Source organism: Echinops telfairi, unplaced genomic scaffold (genome assembly GCF_000313985.2).
Source record: "Echinops telfairi isolate 266 unplaced genomic scaffold, ASM31398v2 ScPeMD7_7473;HRSCAF=8511, whole genome shotgun sequence".
NCBI lineage: Eukaryota > Metazoa > Chordata > Mammalia > Afrosoricida > Tenrecidae > Echinops > Echinops telfairi.
The window spans coordinates 8,660,432-8,675,020 of record NW_022111377.1 but is presented as its reverse complement, the minus strand read 5'-3'; the positions used below and the strand labels follow the sequence as shown (position 1 = coordinate 8,675,020).

The 14,589-nt window shown below is 34.7% G+C and overlaps 1 protein-coding gene across 1 annotated transcript in view; it reads left to right on the top strand.

The window, feature by feature from the left end:
* Positions 1–14,589, top strand: part of TASOR2 (transcription activation suppressor family member 2) — an 84,250-nt gene that overhangs the window by 20,048 nt on the left and 49,613 nt on the right. The window contains exons 2-5 of the mRNA XM_045285588.1: positions 6,247–6,392; positions 6,863–6,958; positions 8,051–8,123; positions 11,505–11,596. Coding sequence (XP_045141523.1) covers positions 6,247–6,392; positions 6,863–6,958; positions 8,051–8,123; positions 11,505–11,596 — 407 coding nt within the window. The remainder of the gene's footprint in view (positions 1–6,246; positions 6,393–6,862; positions 6,959–8,050; positions 8,124–11,504; positions 11,597–14,589) is intronic.

Here is a 14,589-nt window from a genome sequence, read left to right as displayed (position 1 = left end):
ACTAAGTAGTTCCAGGTCTGTTTATTGACCATTATGAATGTTTTGTGATTGAGTCTGATGAGGTGCCAAGCCCTGCCCCTGAAGTCTGTTTTTGGGATTCCTCAGGAACTTCATTGCTTTGTTCCCCCTATTGCTGTTATGCTCCTTTCGTGTTTCGCCCCAGTGGGGGCTGGGGGAGGTAAGACAGGGCACAATTCCTGCACTGTGTCTCCAGTGTGTCCCCCATAGTTATATCACGTTCTACATACTCCTACACATTGATAACAGTGGTTTCTTTATAGGTTTATTTTCTCTAGTCAAATAATTTTTTTCATTGTGGAGTCTATATTTCATTTGTCTTGCTGAATCTAGAATACAACATATATTAGAAACATAGCAGTCACTACTAATAATTTTGTTAATTCCAACTTTCATTTTGAAAGTTTTTGTTTCTTCTTTAGTGAGGCAAAAATGATTCCTGTAAGTATAGTTTATTTTTGTGAACAAATATTCTTTAGAAGGTAAAAGTAGAGTGGAGGAAAAGCATTTCAACTTATTAGTATTAACTGCTGGATGAGAACTTTAGCCTTTAGTTGTGGTGACTTTTCAAAAGGAGGTAAATAAACACTACAAAATTATACCAATTGTAAATTAGGTACTCAGTGAGCATCTGTTTATATGTTACGTTAGCCCTAAATAGAAATGCTCAATTTGTTTTATTTTTTTCCTTTTTCCTTTTAGCACTTATGATACTAACAGCACACAGGACTTTGACAAGAATTCTGGGGGTATAATTGGTGAAAATGAATTAAAACCACCCTCCCAGCTACATTCTCACTTAGAGAAGATCAAGACAGGGTTCATATCAGGAAAGAGTGGGTATTAAACTAAGTTATATAAATTTTTAAGTTATGTAAAATCAAAGAAAATAATTTCCAATAGCTATATATTTTTATACTCTTAATCTAAATTTGACAGGTGATTAAATTTTTAGATTGCATGAACCAAAGCAAATTATCAAATTCCTCTTTATATCTCTGAAATAATAAATTTTTGTTTTGAATTATATTTTGAATAGAAGTAACGCTTGTGTAAGAACAGAAGTTGTAGCACAATGTAGTATAAGGGAGAAATAGAAGTTCTTTTATCCATTTATTAATTTTAATAATCATAGGTATAACCACTGTTAAACTTTTAATTTCCCATTCGTCTAGATCTACTCCTATATACTTTTAAACACGTGATTATATTTTAGATAATTTCACAAAAATGACATTATGTAATGCATTACTAATTACTCAGTAATAATTAGCAATCTTTCTACATCTGTATATTTCCCCTTTTTATGTAATAGTTGCAAGTAGTTTTCTGTTGTCAATAATTTAGATTATCACCAGTGTTTTTGCTTTGGTAGATGCCAATACATGAGTATCCTTGATATGTATGCACTTATATAAATATCTCTAACTCGTAAACCAAAAACCAAACTCACTGCCATTGAGTGAATGCTGACTCATGATGACCCCATAGGACCAGGGTAGAGCTGTGACTGTTTACAGGAATAGAAAGCCTAGTCTTTTTCCTGTGGAGCGGCTGGTGGTTTTGAACTTCAGACTTTTAAGATCGAGGTCCAACGAGTAATCACTATGCCACCAGGGTGCCTAATGAGTAGATTCCTAGAAAGGGAATTGTTATAGGGTATAAAGTCTGTAACTAAGAAAGTTGTATTTATCGTAAACTCATAATCCTTTAGTATCAAAAATTCTAAGATCCTTTTAGCATTAATAGGCTCTTCCTTCAACATAACCTATGTACAATAGATAAAATATATTAGGATTGATGGTATTACTGGGTGTGGGTTGTAATACTTCTAAAGAGAACACTAATAAGGGCCTTACTGTACAGGGACTGAGTTCTTTGGCATTCTCTGATGAGTGCTCTTGCTGAGTGCTGAGACAGAATATGTGGTCATGAAAATTCTGAGAGAAATAAAGAAGTGGTTAGTTTTTGTTGGAATTATTCAACAACTTGGGGTTTAACATCTTAATTGTCAAATTAGTTCATGTCATCATGTTTACAGACTAAATATAGAATGGAAAAGTTAGCTGTGGCACAACATTGAAAGTTGGTCTGTACTTTTCTTACCTCATTAGAAATTAAGAGATAAAAAAAAAATTTTCAAAAACCCAGAGCCATGGTCATTAAGTGTATTCTGATTCATTAGCAACCCCATAGGACACAGTAGAACTGTCCCACAGTTTCCTAGGCTGTAAATCTTAACAGTAACAGACGGCCACATTTTTCTCCCAAGGGTTTGAACAGCAGAGTTGTTTAAATACTATGACCTTGGGCTCCTTTAAGAAGAATTTGAGATGTCCAAAACTGGATGAGCTCACTATCTCTGAGATGGATTTTGAGAGAAAGTGGAGATGACTGTAGGTCAATTTGAGCAGAATTTGACCTGTGTCAAGCTCAACTCAACTGTTAAGACTGAATCCACAAACAGGAGACAACTGTGCCAAAAAGCCAGGGCTAATAGGAGAAAGTATTAACTCAGTTTCTAGAGCCATTGTGATTGAATTTAAACCTCCATATGCTCTTTACTGCTCCAATGACACTCTTTATACGTACTGTTTGAGTTATTGGATGTTTTAGGGTTTTTTTGTTTTGTTTTGTTTTTTTTGTTTTAGGGTTTTTCGTGAAATACTCCCCTTTGTTGCTCAGCAAAAATGGAGCTCAAATTGCTTTGGACATTAGTTAGATTCTATGAAAGTATTTTGTGACTCCATGAAAGTGTACCATGTAAAGAAGAGAGAGTATCAGTTTTCTAAGTAATGTTCTCATCTCCTCACGGAGCAGAACACTTGAACTTTCCTGAGAGTATTATTGCAGCGATTTATTTATTTATTTAAAATCATTTTATTGGGGGCTCATACAACTCTTACCACAATCCATCCATCCATCCATTGTGTCAAACACATTTGTATATTTGTTGCCATCATTCTCAAAACATTTGCTTTCTACTTGAGCTCTTGATATCAACTCCTCCTTTCCCCCCTCCCTTTCCCACCCTCTTTCCCTCCCTCCCTCCCTCCCTCATGAACCCTTGATAATTTATAAATTATTACTATTTTGTCATGTCTTACACTGTCCGCTGTCTCCCTTCACCCACTTTTCTGTTGTCTGCCTCCAGAGAGGGGGTTATATGTAGATCATTGTGATGGGTTCCCACCTTTCCCTTCCCCTCCTGGTGTTGCTACTCTCATTATTGGTCGTGAGGGGTTTATCTGTCCTGTATTCCCTGAGTTTCCAGTTGTACATCCTTTGGTCTAGCTGGATTTGTAAAGGTAGAATTGGGATCATGATGGGGGGGGGGAGCATTAAAGAATTAGAGGAAAGTTGTATGTTTTATTGGTGCCATACTGCACCCTGACTGGTTCATCTCCTTCCCATGACCCTTCTGTAAGGGATGTCCAGTTACCTACAGATGGGCTTTGGGTCTCCACTCTGCACTCCCCCCCATTCACAATGATAGGATTTTTTGTTCTTTGATGCCTGATACCTGATTCCATTGACACCTTGTGATCACACAGGCTGGTGTGCTTCTTCCATGCGGGCTTTATTGCTTCTCAGCTAGATGGCTGCTTGTTTATCTTCAAGCCTTTAAGATCCCAGACACTATATCTTGCTGTGCACCATCAGCTCTCCTCACATTTGCTTATGCACCCGCTTTGTCTTCAGGGATCATGTCGGGAAGGGGAACATCATGGAATGCCAGTTTAATAGAACAGTGTTCTTGCATTGAGGGAATACTTCAATAGAGGCCCAATGTCTATCTGCGACCTTAATACTAAACCTATAAATATACCCTATATTTATATACTCGAGTATAAGCCGATCCGAATATCAGCCAAGGCATCTAATTTTACCACAAAAACTGCATTAAAAATGTGCCCAAAAACTCAGCTTATACACGAATATATATGGTATGCATATAGATCTATTTTCCCATTGTCATATATAAATATATTTACTTATAGGCATGCCTGTATTTAGACCTTTATAAATGCTCTTTGCCTCCTAGTTCTTTGTGGTGATTTATTACAGTAAAACCTGTGAAGAACTCTAAAAGAAGGAAACCCAAATGTTTTCCACTGATAGGAAAACTTGGCACACCTGGAAAATACAAGTTCTAGCTCTCACAAGCTTCACTACCGTGAAAGATTCAAGACGTGGCCAGAGTTTCTAACAACTCCCATTTTGACCTGCTTTTCCTACCACTGAAGTTGTGCTTTTCAAATAATACTATTTGGAGTTTGCTGAGCTAAAGAGGAAGCATTTTTAACTAAGAAATTATTTTGGAAATAACATTTAAGCATAAAATAATTAATTTACTATACACTCTTTGCGTGTTAAATCAGTTGTTTGAAGCCTCTGGAACAATTTCTCCACACTGATGTAAAAGGGAAACACTACTAAAAGATCTGAATAGATTTTAAAAACTTATTGTTCTATTTCTCACAGTTTTCTACTTATTACAGTGCAGTTTTACACTCAAAAAATAGGGAGAGATGTATGTATTATTTTGTATTTCCTGAATCTCTTGTGGAATGTTTAGAGACATTGGTAAACATAGTATATGTATTTCTAGAGCTATGACAACTTTTATTTAACTATTGGCAATATAATTTGCCAATATTGAACCTCAGAGAATATTAAGATTTTTGAAAATTATATTACCCTCTTAAAAAACAGTAAATATAAACTTTACAAAACTATAATCTCTAAAAAAAATTCTGGAGTAACCATGTAGTTTATTGGTAAGATGAATTTACAAATGACTAAGCTTCCTAATCATTTTTGAGTAATGCAGTTTAAAAGACTAAATTTAATTGTTAGCACTGGAGCTAAGCTATTGGGGTCTGTTTGGAATGTCTTTATATTGGTTCTCGGCCTTTTGGCTAAGATCAAGTGTGGAATGTCTTTATATATTTTACAGTACTTCTTATACTGTAGTACTGAAATTGAAGGGGAGCATGTAACTGAGCTAAAACGAAACAATAAGTACAGCGGATGAAAAATATTCTGAAACAGACCATCTTCTTTCCTTCCAGGCTCTTTATCTTTTGCTTACAGGATGATTTGTTTATTAAAGGATTTTTAAATTATCTTGATAATTAGAGTGTTAGAAGGTCAGTTTAGTGATATTTTGGTGATATTCTGATTTTTTTTAATATCTATTCAGTACTTCAATGAAAACACTTTTAATTCCTTAGATTTTGAACTGTAATAACAACTGCGTTCTAATCAAAGTAGCAAGCTATGTTAATGTATTTATTCTATCTGGCTAAAATTTACGGAACTATACAAATTGTTATTATTGATAAAGGTTTTGTACATTCTTACCAATCTTGGAAAGAGTATAGAGAAAATTAAAAGAGAATAATCTATCCAAATGGTTAAGTGTTACAAGCCCTCATTAGACTCAGTTCTTGCTGAAATGTAGACTTGTAAAATCAAAAGGCATAAACATTAGTCAAGAGCCCTGTTGAACGGAGTCAGTAATTCTCGATTAGGAAGCATGCCTCTCCTAGAGTGACCAGAACCCCTGGGATAACGCATAAGGATGGTTTGGGAAAAGTTCTTTCTAAAAACACATAATACGGTTTGGGGGGATGTAAATTTTTCCTTTACATGAAAGTGTGTTAAGTGGAAAAACTGTTTTATAATAGAAAGTATAGGAAATAGTGCTCAATAGATTCCATTGGTGAGAGGAAACCCCAAAGATTAGATGATTTTTAATGGTATTTATTGAGTGGACAATGGTACGCCTCTAAAAGGAACTTAACAGTGTTACGTGGGGATTTGCTGAGAAGACAAGAAGAGTAAGTTTATCAGAATGTGGCAGATATTTTAAACCTAAGAATGGGAAACATTGATCAGAGTGCTGGCTGCCAACATGATACTGCAGTGAGTGTGTCATTTCAGCATACATCTTTAAACCAAAAGGCATGAGGGCTCTGGCAGGGTTTGTTTTATAGCTTGGATGGAGGTTATTATGGTTAGTAGGTTGTTTTGTTCACTTGAGAAGTCTTTTAAGCTTAATTAAGATCCTTCCCACATAGTAGTCATAACACCTGAATTTCTTGGTTGTGTACTTGGGAAATAGATTAAATACATACGGCGGTGATATTTAGCGTACCCTTTTAAACCCCAGCCCTTTGGTTATCTTAAACATAAGTTGCATTATTTTTGTTTGTTTTTCAGTTTTTGAGACAGTGTCCTTGAGTTCAGACTCTGTCTTCCAGAGGGCAGTTTCAATTCTTCATGCTTCTTACTTGGATTCTGCATCTGAGCATGGTTTTCAGTACAGTCAAGTCACTTTGGTGAAAAATCACATTTTCTTAAATGAGGTGAGGTAATTGGTACACACTGTTGTGTCTATGGGTTAGTTTTATTTCTGTCTTAAAGGAAATTAGCCCATCGTTTTAGAATATAAGCCTCTTATTTGAGTCATCTCTTTTCAGATGAGAAAAGATCCGTGGGAATATTCTCTTGGTGGGTAATATCTTCCAGGAAATAGAAAAGTCATAGATGTTATGCATTTTTTAGCAGAAGGCATTCAGATGATACTTTAGAAAGTTAATTGCAGGGGGCACTGAATTTATGTCAATGGTGGTGGTATAATTTGGAAAGGGATATCAATATGCTTGTACAACTTGAAGGGTATAATCAATGGCACTGAATTATATGTGTAGAATTTGTTGAATTGGAGAATGTTTTGTTGTGTATATTTTTGCCACAATTAAAAAAATTACACACACAGAAACTTTGAAAGGCAAATAGCATGTTGATAGCATTTGGTCATTCTCTCTTTATACAGTACAAAACTTTTTACGAACAAAAAAAGGCAAGTAACTATACTCAGGAAGAACTTCAAGAAACTTACGGGTTTCTTCTGTTTGAAACTGAAAATCAGGTAAGGGATTTAGGTTAGTGAAAATTAATTTTGTGGTATGAATATACAGAATTCATGGTATCTGTAGTCTTAAATCCACTTCAGCCCTATAAATTTTCAAAGATTTTGTAACTTATTGTGGTAGCAGTATAAAAACATTAAGAGTTCATCATTGGGAGAGATTTGATTTTTTACCTTTGCCCCCTCTTCAATATAGTTCTAAGCTAGTGGTTTAATGTGGATTAATCTGACTTCTAAAGTGTTGATATAAGACTTTTTTTAATAGAGTGAATGGATATTTCTCGATTCTGGGTCATAGTTTATATAAACTTTCCTGTTTGCTGTGGAGATTTTTGAAACTTAAATCATTTAGTTTGAGGGAGAAGTTGAACAGTTTCTGTATCCTTATTAATTACTTGTGGCGTTTTTCATGCCTGCTATTGAATATTGAACATCAGTGTTTTTTCTTGTACCTAGTTGTGGGAGTAAGAAATGAAAACTACTACATGGGCATATCTTCAAAGATGTGAATGGCTTCCTAGATACAATTTTAGCAGTATTTGAGACCTATGATTAGACACTTAAAATAATTCAGAAGGGATGCATTGGTTGCTTTAATGGTTTATAAAGAACAAGGATAGGTTTGCTTAAGAACAGCTAACATTAAGCATGTAATACAAAATTATGAGGGTGATAGGGCAATATCAGAAGACCTTATCTCTCTTTTTATTATTTACTTAGTCATCTAAATCCAAATAAGATACGCTGCAGGTTTTCACTGAAAATGTTTGGAGGTGAGATCTTTTCATAGTTAGTGGCTATAAAGCTGTAATTGGAAAATAGATCTTTAAGAGAGGACTCATCTGTGACTAAGCTGGTTTAACTTGGTTTTGCTGGTGACATTTTTGTTAGCAGACAAAATAATATTTTGTGAAAAATTTGAAACTATTAACCAGAGCATGATTGCTTTACATCAACAAGCATTATTCTGTGTTATAGAAGCACACAGTATACAGATTTTATATTTATTTTAAAGCTAATGGAGCATAGCATTATTTCATTGTCTTTTCAAAGACTGCTAATGATAAGCTAAGTAATATCCTTTGTTTAAAGGCAAAGTTGGTATGTCAGCGTGGCCTCTGTGTTGGCAGCCGTGCAATAACCACTCTGGGTGATCCAGCCAAAGGTAAGTCTTTAAAGAATAAAGTCTTTTACACAATGAATATAAAATAGTCTAATTAAAATCTAGTTTCACTTAATTAAAAATAATCTTTAAGAAATTTATTTTGGGTTATTAACATTTTTATTGTAATTTTGTTTGTTTCCAGAGCATATTAGTTTTCCATTGGACAGTTTATATGTATTTTATTACATAAGATTGATTGCAATTCCCAAAATGCAGTAGCTCTCTTCCAACTTTGTCCCTGGGTTTCTCATTTCCATTTATCCTTTTTTCCTGTCTCTAACTGTCTTCTGAGATTTGTTTTTAGGCAAATGCTGCTTTTTGGTCTCATATATTTGAGTATTCTGAAGAGTGTATTCCTCTGGTATTATACATTATATTATATTATATCACTTAATAGCCCTGTCTATTGTAGCCCTGAAAGCTGATCCCCTACAGTCTTGGGGGTTCCACTCGTCTCCATCAGACCAGTAAGTCTGGTCTTTTTTTGATTTTGAATTTTGTCCTAGTTTTAATTTTCTTTCTCTTTCCTGTCCAGAATCGTGTATTGTGGTTCTGAACAGTGCAGTTGGTAGTGGTAGCTGGGCACAATTTAATTTTTCTGGTCTCGAAAGTAGAGAACCTTGTGTTGGTTTTCTTCACGCTTGCTCTGCTGTGGATGGGGAGAGACCAGTAGTTAGTTGTACCTTAGATGGCTTACTAGTAAGCTTCTAAGATCGCCATTGCTACTCATCAGAAGGGGCTTTTACAGCTCTTATCACAATCCATGCATACAGTACATCCATTGTGTCAAGCACCTTTGTACACATGTTGCTGTCATCATTTTCAAAACATTTTCTTTCTACTTGAACCATTGGTATAGAACATTGTTTTTATGTTACATCAGTTGACATTAATTGTCCTCTGAGACTGGTCCTAAGTCCAATGATAGGGTCAGAATTTTTCTTTTTTTTTTAAATCATTGGGGGCTCATACAACTCTTATCACAATCCATACATACATCAATTGTGTAAAGCACATTTGTGCATTTGTTGCCATCATCATTCTCAAAACATTTGCTTTCTACTTGAGCCCTTGGTATCAGCTCCTCATTTTCCCCCTCCCTCCCCGCTCCCCCCTCCCTCATGAACCTTTGATAACTTATAAATTAGTATTTTGTCATATCTTACACTGTCCGAGGTCTCCCTTCACCCACTTTTCTATTGTCCATCCCCCAGGGAGGAGGCTATATGTAGATCCTTGTAATCAGTTCCCCCTCTGTACACCACCCTCCCTCCACCCTCCGTATCACCACTCTCACCACTGGTCCTGAAGGGGTCATCTGTCCTGGATTCCCTGTGTTTCCATTTCCTAGCTGTACCAGTGTGCATCCTCTGGTCTAGCCGGGTTTGTAAGGTAGAATTGGGATCATGATAGTGAGAATTTTAATCATACTGAAGAGCTTAAAATTTAGTTTTTTTAATAGCAAAGCAGTTACATGATTAAACTTTTTAAAAGCCTGGTTGAAAAGATGCTAAAATTATCCACGAACAGTCCTCCCTATATTCTAAACTATCATAATGGGAATGGGAATAAACAATAAATAAAACTGGCCAAGCCTAGCAACGATGGAATGCAAAGGGTAGAGAGAGTAAATAATTGCATAGATTTTTAAACTTAGAGTCTAGTGATACTAATCGTAGATAAAAGACACAGCAGGAGTGAAGCTGGTAAATTGAAGAAGGAGGTAATCTAATCGTTAAAGATATGGGTTCATACTAAATTTAACTTTAATTTCCGTAGCAGTAAGATACATAAAACCACTATAACGAGTTACTTGGAGAACTAAATGGGACTATGTAAAGTGGCTAGCCCAGGAGCTAAACTTTTTGGTGAATGGAGATTACTACTTTTGTGAGTTAAATTTTAAAAATAATGAAATCTCCATTAAGTGCTTCTGGCTCATATCTAGCCAGGTTCATGGCTGGATGGTACAAATACTGTAATCGGGAAAGAGATTCGATTTGGAATGGGCCTGAGGTAGGGTTGGTAGAAGTGTTGTGTTAGAACTCAAGACACTGTTACATGGGACTATATAAAAGGAAGAAATAGGAAAAAAAAAACACTTGTGAATCATTATGAGGATGCGGAGATGGGAAGGTGACGATAGGGGGATGGGATTCCGTAATGAGGATGGGGAATCAGGAAGTAGTTTTACAAAAAGCAGAAGGATCTAAAGGAAGACTGTTTGGTGGTGCTGGACGTTACACAGTTAGAGAAGATCAAGACTTAGAAAGATCCTTGGGCTTGAGTAGATTTCTGCTGACTTGTTTTGTTAATAGCAGTTGTATAGTTCATGTAGCACACAATTAACATTTTTAAAGTATACAGTTAGCATCGTTAGTATATTCATAGACATGTACTAACCATCATCACATTTTATAACATTTTGTGATGCCACAGTGAAATCCTATGCCCCCCATTAATTTCCCAACTGTAGCCCTGGGCAACCACTAGTCAACATTCTATCTTGCTTGATTTGCTTATTCTGAACACTTCGTGTCAGTGGTATTATACAATACATGCTCTCTTTTGACTGATGTCTTTTACTTAGCATAATGTTTTCAAGTTTCATGTTGTATTAGTACTCCATTTCTCTTTACTGCTGACTAATATTTGGTTAGATGTCTATTCTGTATTTTTTTAATCTATTCATTAGTTTATGGGTGTTTGAGTTATTTCCATTTTGGGGCTATTATAGATAATACTACTGTAAACATTTGCATACATTTTTGTGGGTGTATCTTTTCATTTCTTTTGAGTGTACACTTAGTAAAATGTCTAGGTTATGTGTTTTATTATTATTATAATTATTTTTTTTTTATCTTTTATTATTTTTTAATTGTGTGTTTTTTAAACATTTTTTTAATGAAACCTTGACTCTTCTGCCCTATTTTTCACCCTACTCTCTCCATTATGAAAAGTTTAAACATATTTAAAAAGGAGAGAGCTATTTTTAGCACATAATGAAATAAGAGTATTTACAGATTTTTTTTTTTAACCAAAAAAAAACCTTTAGAATACCATAGGCCTTTTGGTTAAATAATTACATGGAGAAAGGAGACAAATATAAGACTCTAAAAAATATGATACTCTTTTCCAGTTACTTTGCCAAACTAAAATATGACAAGTATTTGTCATACTTTAGCTTTAATGTTTCCATCCCATTAGAATATCACAAATACTGATTTGTTTTTCTTAAGGGAACGATATCAAAACAAATTTTGTAAGTTGACTTATATCTGCTTTTGTGTAGTCTTAGTTATAGTTAGCCCTATATGTGAATTGTATATGTGTAATCATGTTTTCAAACTATAAATTAATCTATATGTTTTACTTTTACAGGTGTATACATTTGTAAGTATTCAGACTGTCTTCATCCCAGACCTTGGTACGATGGAAAATCTGGTTATGTTGTGATTTTTAATCTTATTAAGGTAAAGTCCATATATGCATTATTTTTTTTAAAGGAAATAAGCTATGATGATGGTCTTTGCAGATCAGTAGTTATGTATAGTTCTCTACCCAGATTATTTTCTTAAGATAAAAAGGTTTCTTGTACATTTTATAGTTTGACTATTGAATTTTTGAACATTAAAAACAAGAAAAAACAACAGTAAGTATTCAGTGATATTGACAAGTCTTTCCAACCCTCTCTGTATTAATGTTTTAAAACACATAACAGAAAACAATTAAAGTTTTTTAAAGTTCTAAAAGAAAAATTTCAGAAAGCACACTTCGTTGTCTGATTTAAATAACAAAATAAATTTAAAGCTTTAATTTCTTTATCCATGAAACTTCTAGAATTCAGCATGGTTGATTTTCTAAATATACTACAGTTGGTCTTAGCCAAAAGGCTGAGAAGTGATTGATTTCCTAAATATGTTGTTTGTTCATGACTTCATGTGGCACCTAAAAAAATGAGTCCTGCAATTAGAATGTTCTCCTGATTTTAGAGGTTGTTGGGCTTTTGCTGCATCTATTCTGCTGCAGAAACTATGCCTTCAGCTTAGGTAACAAATATGGACTTGTTCTTCATGTATTGTAAACTCCATCAGCTGTGGAGGAGCCCTTGTGCATAGTGGTTCCACATGGGTGCACACCAACCCGTCACTCCATGGGAGAAAGACAGGCTTTCTACTCCCGTACAGAGTTAACAGTCTACACTGTAAACTCCTCATAGCAACAGTATCTTCAATTCTATGTCATTGGATAAATTATTGATATTTTAAATGCAATTGCCTTTTGCCCAAGGGGGATGATTGACAATGTTTTTCTTTGTGTTTCTTTGTTTTTCCACCTTTTTTGGGTTTGTTTGGGGTTTTTTTTTGCTGTTCTTCTTGTTGGTTCTATTTTTTATTTTTGTCATAATATGACCGCCAAAGTAAATCAGAGTCTTTCATAACCTGTGGACAACAGATGGATTCTGGGCTCCCAGTTAATTCTAGCCACAAGCCAAGAACAGTTTTGTAACATGGCCCTGCTCAATACTTGCCTTCATACTTGCCTGAAGATAAGGGTGCTACAGCAAAATGAAGAGAGCAGATGGTGCCCAGCTATTAATTGGAATAGTGTCTGGGTTCTTCAAGGCTTGTATTCAGAGAAGCAGCCATCTAAGTAAGGTGTCAACTAAGTCCAAATCAAAGAAGCACACCAGCCTGTGTGATCCAAAATGACAATAAGAAAACCCAAATATGACGAAGGGAAAAGTATCAGAGCTTAAATTGTGAACACCCACTTTGTAGAAGGCTGTGGAGTATCTGGAGAATATCTAGTCAGATTAAGCTTCTGGCAGATCTTCTAGCCAAAGGCAAGGGTCTTGCTCTATCAAACAGATATTACTGTAAACTTGATTATGGTGGATCGAACCATGGTATAATAATGGCACTTGGTCAGTTAACCTCCTGTTTGACCCACCCTGAATTTGTTCTAGGCTCAAATATTTCTCACTTGTTCCAAAACAGAGATTTCTTCTCTGGATTGTTAAATATTGTTGTTGGTCCTTTCTTTCTAAGTCTTTAATTTTATTTTTATATTATTATTTTCTTCTTTCTGGGTTTTTTTTTTATTGTTTCTGTTGGACTTCCCAGTTTGTGAAGCACAGAAAAGGAGTGGATGCATACAGACAATAACTGATGTAATGGTTTATTGGGGACACAGGGATTATAGGGGAAAGGGGGATTTTGAAGTAAACAATGAATGTAGAAGTAGAGAGAGAGTATTATAACTGATTGTGATGATGTAGATACAAGTCTTTTAAAAAGAGATTTAACTATGAAAGTGTATGATATGTGAATATTATATCAAGAAAACAAACAAAAAAATGAAATCAAATGACCAATAGCTACTGTGGGTGAAGGAGGAAGAGTCGTTGTATAGAGGCCATTGAGTTTATGTCAGTGATGGTAGAATAATTTAGAAAAGGGTGTCAATAGTGGTCATACAACACAAAGAGTATTATCAGTGGCACTCAATTATACATGTAGAAGTTGTTGAACTGGGGTTGGGGGGAGGCGAAGAGTCTCAGAAACTCAGGCGCAGTTCTCTGCTGACCTATGGGGTCACAATGAGTCAGAATTGACTTAGATAGCTGTGAGTTTGGTTTTGAGTCTTCAATCTTGACTTTTTGCCACTGTGTCCTATTTGAGTGGATACTGCTATTTAATTTTTAAAATTAATTGCTATGTGATTTTTGCCTATAGCTGTAAATCTTCCATATTTTATTGCTCAAGCACCAGCCGCACTCAGGTTTGTTGGGCAGAATATGAAGAGTGCTTACTGGGAAGGGCTATTTTTATTCTTTACCTTCTAAATACAATCTTTTTGGGTTGATAACTGAAAAGGTAGGACTTTTTTTTTTTAAAGGTAGGACTTTAAAACCAAATTTTAAAGTTTCTTTTGATAAATAATATTCTATAAATTAAAATTAATATTTGGAATATAATGGGACTTTTAAAAGTTCATGGAAAAATAGAATTAAAAGATAATGTCGTTTTTTCCACGAGCATTTTGAAGCCCCATTGTATGTTTCTCATGAAAAAAAAATTTACTGATTTTTTTTTTTAAACAACCCATAGCTAATTTATATTGTTATCTCCCCTTCTATTTTTAAACTTAACATTATATCATGAACATTTTCTAATGTTATTAATTATTATTTATAATGCTTTAAAAATTATCCCATGATATTTCAATAAGTAACCTAGATTTTTTTTTTTTTTAACTTTGGAGATGCTTGCAACCCTCCATGAAAAGAAATCTATAATGGAAATGCTGTCTATCACTTGTTTAGTAATCAAGGCTGATGGCTTGCTAAGAACTTGAATTCTTGTTTGCTCCTTGTTGACATTAGGTTCTGGATGAATACAAGTAACTCTTGGTTTATAATTTACAACTGAATACTTCAGGGTAGAAACTCGTCTTTTGAAAA